At 43.8% G+C, this 13,080-nt stretch overlaps 1 protein-coding gene across 1 annotated transcript; it reads right to left on the reverse strand.

The window, feature by feature from the left end:
* Window positions 1-4,612: 4,612 nt before the first annotated feature.
* Window positions 4,613-12,259, reverse strand: LOC115592924 (homeobox protein OTX1 B-like). Its single transcript, XM_030436195.1, has 4 exons — window positions 11,510-12,259; window positions 8,951-9,520; window positions 8,126-8,277; window positions 4,613-6,081 (listed from the first exon to the last, which is right to left on the reverse strand). Exons 2-4 carry the CDS (start codon window positions 9,045-9,047, stop codon window positions 5,284-5,286), a joined length of 1,047 nt encoding a protein of 348 aa, XP_030292055.1. The 5' UTR covers window positions 9,048-9,520; window positions 11,510-12,259; the 3' UTR covers window positions 4,613-5,283.
* Window positions 12,260-13,080: the final 821 nt, after the last annotated feature.

Here is a 13,080-nt window from a genome sequence, read left to right on the forward strand (position 1 = left end):
AGTCTCGTTTTGTCTCGTGCAGCATCTAATCTCCCTCCTTTGAAGACGAACGTCATTGTCTTTCCCGCCGCTGACAGCCCCGATAGGAATATTCATGGAGGAGGAGGAGGAGGTGGAGGAGGAGGAGGAGGTGGAGGGGTGTGCGTCTCTAGATTGGCTTCTTAAACAGCCGAGGAGCCATTTTGTGCAGAAGGAGTCCCGGACATGTCAGGGCTGTTGACAGTCTGTGCTCGGGATTAGTGGGCCAGCGGCGAGGCGGTCCCTAATCCCTCACTGTATCGTAATCTATTTACCCGCCGTGCTAAAAGGGATTTCCATATGAAACTCTACACACAGAGATGCTGGAAGTGTTCAAAATCATAAATCATCATTTGGCTCTTTATCCACTTTCACAGCCTGTTTGTTTTCTCCCCTCACAGCGGAGGACGGATGAGGACACGTCCACGTAACAGCAGCTGGACGTCACGACCAAATGAGCGATAATGAAACTACATTTATTATTTATGTTGTGTTGAAACTTGTGTGTTATTAGTGCGACTGACGCTGTAAACAAAGAAACTGCTGCCGCTGCTGTTTCAGCTCAGATGTGTTCGCTGGTTGTCGTCCGTCAGCTCGATCACCAGAATAGATGTGAGATAAGTTTCTTTCTCGTCACATCGCTGTCTTTATGCTCCGGTGAGGTTTAGGCACAAAAAACACTTCGTTAGGGTTAAAAAAACGTCACGGTTCAGATTAAAATGACCAGTTTAGGTTTCCACAGAGCCGTTCTCCTACAAACGTCTCCCGGCTCGACTCAGTTTGACTTGGCGCAGCGAGGATGTCCATTTCCAGTTATGAAAGTTTTAATGTGATCTTTTCTGAACTCTAATAAAGAGTTTATTCTGCCTCAGCCTGACCAAACACAAACACAGCTGTGTCACAACATACAATTACAAATCAAGTTTCAACGTTTGCAGCTGATCCTCGTCAGAAAACGACTGTGAAAGAGGATTATTCCACCCAGACGTACGTTTGTTGTTGGGTGGCGACCTCTAGTGGCCGCAGTGATTATTACAGCAGCAAAGGAGGAAGTGAGGTGAGTATTACACCCCGGAGACGCGGCGCTGAAGAGTGCTGCGAGGATCTTTAATCTGGTGATTAAACTGAGTTTTAAGAGTTTTAAAGGATAAAATATGAGATTTATTTATAAAGTTGTGAGATCTTCTCACTGTGGTTGTTCTGAGAAGCAGCTTGTCAACTTTCACTTTCTTATTTCCTGTTCACCACAGTCACCAGGTTGTCTTTTATTTTACTGCACGATATCAAATCATCATCAACCAGGACGCAGTTACAGAGCTGCGTCCTCTCAGACGCGGGACAAAATGACAAAGGGAGGAAGTGAAAAGCCAAATGTGACACACGAGGAGAGACGTGACTATAAAATAAAACAGGAAACTGATTTACAAGATGGTATTTACAACCGTCTGATGAATGACGAGCCATAAAGATGTTTTTCCACCGACACAGATAACCAATAATAACTGATGATTCCTGATGATTATTGGTGATTATTGATGATTACCTGCCTCTTGCAACAGATAACCGATCATCAATACTTTTCTGTTTACATTCTTCTTTTTTGAAAAGTTCCAAACGTGGCCCAACAGACGAGCTCGACACAAACTTCCAGACTCCTGTCATGGTTCGGCCCGATCAGCGGGTCCACATGCGGTCCGGGAAGCGTCTTTGTTCGCTGCTCCATCCTCTGTGAATCAGTTACTGTGAGGACGACACGAGGGGCCGCCGCCGCCGCCGCCGCCTCTCCAGGAGCTCTCGAGAAAACACTTTGATGGAGAAAGTGAGGCGATCCCTCGAGAAGACAAAGTGTTTTTTGTCTGGAAACAGCAAGAAGCCAGAAAGCCGAGTCACTCTGTCACTACAAAGACGAGGAATAAAAGTTCCCGGGCCCGCGGAGAGGCCGGCGGGATAATAAGACATCCAGAACAGCTGCTCAGAGAGCCGTCCTCTCTGAAATAAGCAGCAGAGATTGCCTGAACATGGCCGACAGATTAGTTCTCCCTAATGTGGTAAATCCCGGCCCGTGTTTGCACGAGGCGGCGGTGCACGCTGGTGAAGCCCAGCAGGACGCAGAGCGGGCAAACACACGTCCTGGACGCCATGTTTACTGAAAGCTGTTTGTCCAGCTGCCGGAGGGACGCGGCGAGGAAGCGGGACGGCTGTTAATTAAAATCGTGATTCGTCCCTTTTTTCCTTGGATCAAATGAGTTGTACATTACTGTCGACACGGCCAAACAAACAGCGGGGATGCCAGAGTACATGTTTGCTACCGGCCCGGCTGTGAGTCCGGCTCAGCGGGGAGGAAGGTTTGATTATCGACGCGCTGTTTGGATATTTCCTCCGGGCGCCGCAGATAACAAACTGCCGTCACCTTCTGGGAGCTGCGGCGTGTTTCGCCGACAGTGATCCTTCATTCAGACGCTCAGGATGGATCTGTGTTCCTCCAGCGTTTACAGACGGACGTGAACACGTTGAAGTGACAGAATGTAAAGTGCAGGGAGGGAAAAGGTGACGAGGAGATTTAGTTTTACACATTTGAACGTCTCACAGTCGTTTGAGACATTAGCATTTTTTCTGATGTCATAAAAAAATAGCTGTTTAAAAATAACTTTACCGTCTCACTCGTGTGATTACCGACGTTGTTTGCGTGCGGCTGGTGAAGCGGAGGTTGTTTTCTTGTTTCTACTCAACGCGCTCTGTCAGTGTACATGTTCAGCTGTGCTTCCTCTCTCTGCTCAGGTAACCTTCTGAACCAGTCATCTGCTTTTACTTCACCTCGTTTGCCCTTTGAGACATAAAACTAGATCAGTTTCATGATGAACTTCTTGCTGCGCCTCCTGAAAAACATCTGCACTCTTCAACTTCTGAAAGCACACTGAAGTAAAACACTCATGATGAAGGCTGTTCTCACCGGACTGGATTTATCTGGATTAATCTGGATTGATCTGTAGATCAATTAACATAACTACAACTCTGATCTTTCGTTTCTTTCAGAGTTGAAATTAAATTATTATAATGAAACGTAACTGAGTAATTTATTCATCAGGTACTTTTTCACTTGAGTAGATTTTAAAAGGTAATTTTCAGTTGTAGTTAAATAACTTTTGTTTGTATTTTTACTTTTAGTGTAGAATAAAAGTCCAGTCTCCGTTTGGACTCTCCGTCCCTTCAGACATCAACACTGTTAGGATGTTTTGTTAGTAGTCACGTTAAAACTGGATGTCAAAGACCAAACATGGATTCAGGCTAACTCGTAGGGCTAGCTGGTGAGCTAAGGGTGGTAGCATGTTAGCATTACACAGTCACATTATCTGTCCGGTGTGGTATTTTGTTCATTATTTTGTTTAATAATTAGAGCTCTCCAAACTAGCAAGGCTGCTAACTTTCACTTAGCTTACGCTGAGCGAGCAAGCTTGTTATGTTAGCTGTAGTATTTCCTCCGACAGATGAGGTTTAATAAAATGTGAAACACATCTAAAACTATGCTAGCTTCTTCCTACTTGGTAGCCTAACAGGTTAGCATGAAACAGTCACATTGTCTGTCCTGGTGTGTTCACTCCAACGTGGCATTTTGACCAATAAAGTATTTGAGAAGAGGGAAAAAGCTCCCTAAGTTAGCATGGCTGTTAGCATTCACTTAGCTAACTCTCAGAGGAAGCTTTTTAGCTCAGTCGCAGTTTGAGCTCCAGCAGAGGAGGATTGATAATATTTAAAAAGTAGCTAACAAGCTACGCTAACTACTCAATTTTGGACTGTGTGTTCCTACAGACATCTGTGACACACAGATTAAGGCTAACTATTCAGGCTAACTCGGAGGGCTAGCTGGTGTGCTAAGTTTCGTAAAATGTTAGCATTAAACAGTCACACTATCTGTACAAGCTTATTTCTATTTTGTCTCTATTGGTGTGTTCTCTCTAACGTGCTCCGAGCTAGCTCTCACTTAGCTACCTCTCAGAGCAAGTCCCTGCTGGAAGAACCAGCATAGACCAGCACCAAAACCAGCACCAAAACCCAACATACGCTGGTTTACTGACTAGCAGGACCAGCATATGTTGTATTTTGGTGCTGGTCTATGGGGTTTGTTAGCTTAGCATCAGTTTTTCCTCCAACAGAGGAGGTTTAATCAAATCTGAAACGCAGCTAACACGCTATGCTAGCTGTGTTCCTTCAGACATCATCATCACTTTGCTGGTAACGTGTGTCATTGTGGCGATGACATTAAAATTAATCTTTTTCTTCATCGTGTCTGAACATCTGATCCTTCAGCTGCTACCGCGGCGCGGCTCCGACACCAGACTGTGTTGATACTGGGCGGCGTCCAGTGTGAGAGTCAACACAGAGAAACTTCTCTAAATAAACTCACACATTTCTCAATCACAGTGTAATTAATCACACGTCGCCGCTGCTTTGACTCGCAGCCAGGCGGCAGCCGGAGCCCTGCAGACACTGTTACTGTTCAACAGTGATGGTGTGAAACCAGTTAAACCAGTTCAGGAGGATTCACCCGCTGTTCTCGGGTCAGTCAGCGCAGAAATAAACGTTTCTCTGGACCGTCGTGTTTTAACAAGACTTTATTATAAAGACACGAATGTACATCTTTCAAATTTCAATGGAATACTGACATTGCGTGTCTAATTCACATTTTTATTTTCTTTCCTCTGCAAAACAACAAACAAAAAAACAAATAGTCAAATCTTTCACCTTATAAACAAGTGCTGCAATTCAATCTCCAACACACAACACCAGCAGGGCTTCTGAACAAGATTCAAGTTGGAACTCAGACAGAAATGAACATCAGCAACCTGAACATCATAGCAGCATCATGTTTCTGAACAAAGCCCCCAAAGAGTCCAATGTGAGATTTTTAGTTTTCATGTTGTTTCTTTCTGGTGTAGAATAATCCAGATCAGGTCGGAGTTCACCGCTCGGCCGCTGACACGATCCCAGACTGCACAATCTGCAGCTTCCACTGAAATTTGACTACGAAAGGCCTTTTAAAAGTTGTAACTGGGTCAGTTTCTCTCGAGTTCTGGAGTAGAAAAATAATCCTGGACGAGTCGATCGGCTGATAACGACGGAGCTTCAGGTGTCGCTGCAGTTCGTTCACAGATAAAACTTTATTTTAAAATGTCTCTACTGTTAGTTTAAAAGGATCTTCAAAAAATAAACCACCAACAACAAAAAGAATACTTCTTTGTAAGCAGAGAAGAAGACAAACACAGGAAGTCACAGCACTTGGAAACGCCACGACGCCTGGTCTTTGTAGTCCAAACAGTCGGAGGTGTTGAAGTTGAGTTTCCAGGCCGAAGCCGCCGTCGGCTCTTTGTAATCCAGACAATCTGTGGAGTTGAAGGCGAGGCCGGGCGCGCTGTACGCCTGGTGGTGGTGCGACGGGTGGTGGTGGTGGTGGTGGTGGTGCCCTGACGTCTGGCTGATGTGGTGGTGCGGGTGTCCTGACATGGAGCTGCCGGTCATGGGGCTGAGCTGGTGCGGGTGGTGCGGGTGGTGGTGGGAGTGCATGGGCGCCAGGTACGAGCCGCACTCCACGCCGCCGAAGTAAGAGCCTGACGCCGCCGCCGGGTAACCCTGGCTGTACGCCGCCGCCGTCTGGCTGTAAGACACCGGGTAGGACGGCGTCCCCCCGGTGGTGGAGGACGACACGGAGCGCTGCATGCAGGAGGCGCTGGTGGGGGCGGCCGGGTCGGGCAGCGTGGGCGGCGCCGGGGCCGGAGAGATGGGCGCCGGGCTCCAGATAGACGACACCGGGGCGGTGACGGAGGTAGAGGTGCTGATCAGCCCGGGACCGCCGAGGCCGGAGGAGACGGAGGAGGAAGAGGAGGATGAGGAGGCGGAGGACGTGGAGGAGGAGGAGCTGGACACCGCCGGCGGGGTGAACTGACCGCTGCTCTCTGACCCGGTGCTCTCTCTCGCCGGCGACGACTTCTTCTTCATCGGTTTCGCCTTGGCGCTGTTGCTGCTCTGCTGCTGCTGCCGACACTTCGCCCGCCGGTTCTTAAACCAGACCTGAGGAGGGAGGAGAGGTCAAAGGTCACCGGCAGGAATCACAAACAACAGAAACACCTTCTGCTGCGGCGCTCCAGCACCTCTCACATGACACCGCTGTGGCGCCGACCTTTGACCTTTACCGCTGACTGCAGTTCATCCAGAGACTCTGAACGACTGCAGCAGCAACCACAGAAGAAGAAAAGTGTGCAGGATCCGGCTTTACTGGATAAACTGCTGGATTCTCATTATTGTTCTCATTATTATTATTATTATTATTATTATTGTTGATCCACGCAGACAGTTTTGTTTGTATTCGTCCTGTTGTTGAGACGTGACAGTTTAAGATAATAATCATCGTTGTTCACTTCTGTTGTAACGAGCAGAAATAGAAACATCTTAAAAAATCTTGACAAATAAAATAAAATAAAATCTCGGGAGAAATATAATGTTTTAGTTGAGGTATTTTGGTGAACTGAGCCTTTAAATCCAGATGTTTTCTGACTGTTAGATGTTAAAAATAACTTTTTTCCTCACTTTAATGTTTCTGTTGAGATAAATTCCTTCCACCTTTATTTTAAATAAACATATTGATTATCTGCTTTAATGATTCAGTTTAACAGCTTTAATATTAACTAAAGTTATTTCACATGTCGGACTGTTTTTAAACTGTATTGAAAAGTTTATTTTGTGTTTTCACATTAAATAATTTATAACTTCCATTTTTTTCTTTTGCATTCACGACATTCTTTGTTTGTATCAAGACATTAATTATTAATCATTTGTTAATTTGTTTTAAAATAAATGTCCAGAACTGAATTGATGTTTTTGAGTGTTTCACTGAATTAAATGTGAAATATTAATATGTTGAAAAAGATAAAAAGGTAAATGACACTTAAAGTCAGTAAACTGCAGGAAATAAAACAAATAAAAAGGAAACTGTAAAATAACGTCATCAGCACTTTATTTAAATATTTGACAGTGTTTACATGATTAGAACGAGTTTATGAAGTTGTCAGTAAAAATAAAATCACTTTATTGTAATTCAGCCTTTAAAACTTCTACATGAAAACATTTAGATTTAATTCAGACACATTAAATGATCCTGATCGAACCTGATGAGGTTTTTATTTTAGATTTCGTGCAGCCGTGGAAACAAAAAACTGACCTGAGATCAGAACTTCTTCTGCTGTATTTGTCTGTAAATAATTAAAATACATGTTGGATTGTTTTATTTTTTATAACAACATGCTTTTTAATGTTATTTATGTTATGTCCCTCAGTTCTAATGTCCTGACTCTCCACACTTGTTCTTACTTAATCATTTAAATTTGTATCACTTGTGTATTATTGTTATTTCTGTGTTTTGTGTTTATTTATCTGTCTGATTCTGAGTCACTGAATTATTGTTTTTAATGTTTCTCTGTGAGGCACTTTGGCTGCGTTCATGTATGAAAGGTGCTTCTTAAATAAATAAATATATAAATATATAAATAAATAAAGTTGAAGTTGATGCAGAGAATAAAACATTTATAATAACTGAGACATTTTCCTCCGACACAAACTGTGACCGTGTTTCTGTTGGAGTGATTTCATCATTTAATAAAACATAATGAGCTTCTTCAGACACACACACACACACTCCTCCTCTTCTTCTTCCTCCTCCTCTAATGATAACCGATAACCGGCCTGTCAGCAGAGAGCAGAAAAGCCTCTACAGCGGCTGAAACTCTCTCTCAGGCTTCTCTCTGATTACAAACGTGTCTCCACCTGATCAATAACTGCTCAGCTTTGTCTTCACACTGCAGCTGATGTGGGAGAACAACAGAGTTCTGCACAAACACACTGAGATATTCAGGTCACCAGCTCAGTTTTAGTTTCATTTTAGATATTTATTCTGCTGTGAACTTTTCTACTTTACTGTGTTTCATATTAAGTCAAACTTTCTGCTCAGTTTCACACTGAACTGCAAACTGATCAGAGATCTGCTCAACTTCAACCTCCAGTTATTATTTCTCATGTCCTTATTTTTTATTCCAACAGAGATAAAGTTTAGAGTAGTCACCTGCACTCTGGACTCCGGCAGGTTGATCTTCAGCGCCACCTCCTCCCTCATGAAGATGTCCGGGTAGCGCGTCTTGGCGAACAGCGACTCCAGGATGTCCAGCTGCGTCCGGGTGAAGGTGGTCCGCTCCCGGCGCTGCTTCCGCGGGTTCCCTGGAGGAGGAAGAAGAAGAAATAATCTTAGATTACTCTTAGAAAGACTGTCAGAGAAAAGTCAAACCTCTCTCCGAAGAGAACGGGCTGAACTGAAGACGTGTATCCGGTCACGCGCCGTGCGTAAAAGCGCTTTTACCGATAATTCCACTTTTTAACGCGCGTAAATTCTTTATTACAGTTTATAAAACATCTCCCGACATAACAGCGTTAAATCATCAGGACACAAGAGAATACTACTACTACTACTACTACTAATAATAATAATAATACAAATGCTACTACTACAACTAATAATTATAATAACAGTTTTTAGAGTTTCACTGCGGCTCCAAACACACAAGGGTTAAAGTTTAATTTGAGAACAGGCACAAACTCTGCAACACTTTCATTATTTAATTATTTACAGATAATAAAACCACTTTTCGATGTGACCTTATTTTAAAATCTGTAAAAACTCGGAGTAGAACAAATTGTCTCGTTAAACTCGCAGCACGGACACAAAATAAATGTTAATTATGACCCGGACAGGAGAAGTAACTTCCATCAAACGTCTGATCCAGAAAACTATCCAGACCTTTACACAATTTTAATGTCTCTTGATCCGCGATGCTGAACCGTTTAAAAAACCTGGTTTTATGGTGTGAGTGTGTGTGAGTGTGTGTGTCCGTACCGGGGTATCCTACAGACGGGTGCAGCAGGTCCATGGCGGCTCCGCTCAGGCCCAGTCCGTTCATCCCGTACGGGGCCTGTTTGAGATAAGACATCATGCTCGAAGCGCGGAGGGGAGACCGGAGTCTGCACGGGCTGAAGGCTCTCTGGTCCCCGGCGTTCAGGCGCTCTGGTCCCCGGTGTTCAGACGCTCTGGTCCCCGGCGTTCAGGCGCTCTGATCCCTGGTGTTCAGGCGCTCTGGTCCCCGGTGTTCAGGCGCTCTGGTCCCTGGCGTCCAGGCGCTCTGGTCCCCGGTGTTCAGGCGCTCTGGTCCCCGGCGTTTAGGCGCTCTGGTCCCCGGCGTTCAGGCGCTCTGGTCCCCGGCGTTCAGGCTCTCTGGTCCCCGGCGTTCAGGCGCTCTGGTCCCCGGCGTTCAGGCGCTCTGGTCCCCGGCGTTCAGGCGCTCTGGTCCCCGGTGTTCAGGCGCTCTGGTCCCCGGCGTTCAGGCGCTCTGGTCCCCGGCGTTCAGGCGCTCTGGTCCCCGGTGTTCAGGCGCTCTGGTCCCCGGTGTTCAGGCGCTCTGCTCGGCTCCTGCAGCAGGAAAACGCACGATGAGTTTGCGCGTAAAAATGCAGGATTTAATAACACAAAAAACTCCTTTTACCAAAGTGCGCGCGCAAACAGGCCGATAAAATCTACATTAACTTTAATTATAGAATCAGATTTAAAGTCTTGTTCCTAACAACAGACTCCAGATCTGCACATTAACCTTCGTGTGTGAGCTCCTGGATGTTTAAACTGAACAGTGAGATCAATAAACACGCTGTAGAAACGATCACAGATCAGATTTAACATTTTTAGGTTTTCTTAATGATCCAGTTTAACTTCCTGAGTGACGTCAGACGGCCTCGGCGGAAGACGCGTGAAATAATATGAACTAAATAAAACGATGCATCATTTTATTTAGTTCATATTATTTCACAGGTGAGCAGATCTCAGATCAGTGTGAGGAGAGCGGAGGATGATTACAGGTGTTTCCTCTCGTCACGCGCACCTTCATCAGCTTCACATTAATTCAACTGCTCATAATTAAATGAGACAACAGGCCGCACGAGGCTCCGCAGGATGTTCAGATGAAGACATGGAATCAACTTTATTTATTCATTCTCACACACTTTCTATTAATTCTCTGCAGGATGGTTTATTTGTCACAAGGACAGTTAAATATATTTTATTGATCTATTTATTTTGACTGTTTGCTGCCAACTTTTATTCCACATCTTTAACATAACATGTGATCACCTGCAGATGTTTTAATTAAAATGCACGAGATAATTAATTGAATCCAGTTTTCACAGGTGATTAAATGTCACATGATGAATCTAAATTAACACTTAAAAAGAAACAATATTAACAGAATAAACTAATTGATTACAGACTCATTCAGCTCAGATTTAATGACCTGACTGACTGGATGTTCATTAATAACCTGTAATGGCTCCCAGTCAGTCCCACATTGTCTGTAGATCAGAGCCCCGCGGCCCGCTGGGGCCTTTCAGCAGGTAAACGCTCCACATGCGGGACTAACAGCCGCTGTGTGCGGGTGAAAGGAGCCGCGGCCTCCCGGTGGAGCCGCTCATTTCCATAAACCGCAGGAAGGAGCCGAATCACGCAACGATGTAAATGTGTTGAGTAAAAAAAAAAACTGTGTGCAAATGAAGCGCATTACAATTTAGATTAGATCGACAGGACAATTAGCCGCGCGGCTGTTATCAGCTGAGGTGAGCAGACACACCTGGAGGAAGGTCCGCGCGAGCTCCACTTATCTGCTTTAATTGTTTAAACACAGAAAACTACAGAGTTGGAAAAAAAAGCTTTTATTCTGAAATCTACCAAAGAGTCGCTGTGGAGAAACTTTTAATAATGTTTAATATTAATGAGGCAACACAAAGTTTATTTTATAAGGGAATAAACCAGCCAGAGAGGTGGCGGGGTCCGCCACAGGTAAACATCTTTAATGTTTGTTGAGTTTGTTCAGTCGTGACAACAAACACTTTGATTATTTAGTTTGTCTGGACAAATAAATCAATAAATAACCTTCATCTGCTCTTTTACACACGTGGTTGTTTTTTTTCATTTCGTTTTGAAAGCTCCTAAAATACATCGAATTAAAACTAGTTTGTTCACACTGTTTCAGTGTGTTTATATGTGGCGGACCCTGCCACCTCTCCAGCTTCACAGTGTTCTGGGACCTGATTCTCCTCCAGAGCAGCTCGTTTATTCTCTGATGGAACATTTAATATTCCTGAGTTTTTAAAATTATTATTATTATTATTGTGAATTATTGTATTATTAGTGAATTTCTTCTATAACACTATTTAATGCTCCTTTAATAGATTTCAGAATAAAACCCATCAGGCCTTTTCAAACTTAGATTTAAATCCTGACTGTCACTCTTTAACTTTATGTCAGTGAAGTTATCAGAGACACGGAGCAGCTTCAGCCAATCAGGACACACACACGTTTTAAATAAGATGAATCAGAATAAATAAAATAAAATAATAATAATAATAATCTCACCTTCTCCTTCTCCTTCTTCTTTTTCCTTCTTCTTCTTCTTCACGCGCCTTGTTGTAACTTCCTGTAAGTCGTCACAGATCCACAGTTTGGACAAAATATCCACATGGAGGTAAACTCGCGCCGCGGCTCCTCGTGCAGCTCACAGGATCGATTCAATATTAAATCGACATGTTTAACGGAGGATCGTTGATCAATCAGCCGGGCTCACTCGCTGCTTCCTGCGCGCTCGTGCTCTCTGCTGCCGTGTTGACGGACGGAGATTGGTGCTCGTCTCCGAGGCCCGCGCCTCTATGAGTCCAGGCAGGCACGCGGGTCTCCGTCCTGCCAGCCAATCACAGCGCTCTGCCGGCCGCGGGAGGCGACGCGGGCGGCCAATCCGAGCCAACCCGCGAGCTCGGGCGCAGAAAAACACCCGCCCCCTTTTCGAACGGAGCACGAGCCACGTGACGCGGTTGGAACGCTCGTGTCAGAAAGTTGAAGGAGAAAGAAGCGGCTGCCATGACGGCTGCTAGCATCCCGAGCTAACGACATGCTAACACAGCAACGTTCAGGAGCGAGTGTTCAAATAACCTTCTGTAAATGTTGTTAACAAACATCATGTTTTATATTTAAGCTGCGAGGAAAGAAGACAAATTAAAATGGAAAAGTTTTGTCAATTAAACCACAAGTTAGCTAAAAACAGTTAGCATAAATGTAGCTAATGTCAAACCAGCTAACACTTTAATTAGCTTCTGCACAGATGTCATGACATCACTCAGTAAAATAATAAATACTGCTAAAAAAATAAGAAATGTTCGCTGACAAATTAGATTAAATAAGTTTTGCTAACTAACAAAAGTAAATATACTAATAAAATACAATTTAAGGTTCTTCTAGAGTTATTTCTATTTTCTGCTTCTTAAAACATTCTTTAAAAACTTTTTTACTCCACTACATTTATTTAACAGCCTCACTATAGTCACTAGTTACTTTTCACAACACGTGCTGCATTTAAATGTATTTATTTAATCACAATCAGGTCAAGAGACAAACAGCTTCAGTGACACAGTATAAACATACACGTACATTTATGTATCATAAACTTTTACTTGTATTTATAATCACTAAAGTACATTTAATATCAGACACTTAAAGACTTTCACTTCAGATGACTGACGTTCACTTTCACTAAAGTAGTTTCTTCACACATTTTCTTCTCAGATCTGAAGGCTGCTGCAGGCCCACAGTGCTCACTACTAAATAAAGTCATGTGGTTAATTCTCCAACTTTCTGTTTTGCTAACACATAATTTTCTCTTGTATTTGGAGAACTCTGCTCCCCCAGGACAGACGGGAGTTATTTTTATCCCTGAATGATCTGACGACCTTTTACCGGCTGATTAAGTTCAGAAAATATTGTATTTAAAAGCGTAAAGCTGCAGCGCAGGTTCAGACACGAGCAGCTGCTGCTGTCAGGGAAGACGTGACTTCAGTGACCTTTGAATGAAACCAACAGACTGCACTTAGAGGATCACACAGGAAATAAAACATCTGTCTCGCTCTTTAAATCCTTCTATTGTCTTCACACAGTTC

Source organism: Sparus aurata, chromosome 1 (assembly GCF_900880675.1).
Source record: "Sparus aurata chromosome 1, fSpaAur1.1, whole genome shotgun sequence".
In the NCBI taxonomy this organism is placed as follows: Eukaryota; Metazoa; Chordata; class Actinopteri; order Spariformes; family Sparidae; genus Sparus; species Sparus aurata.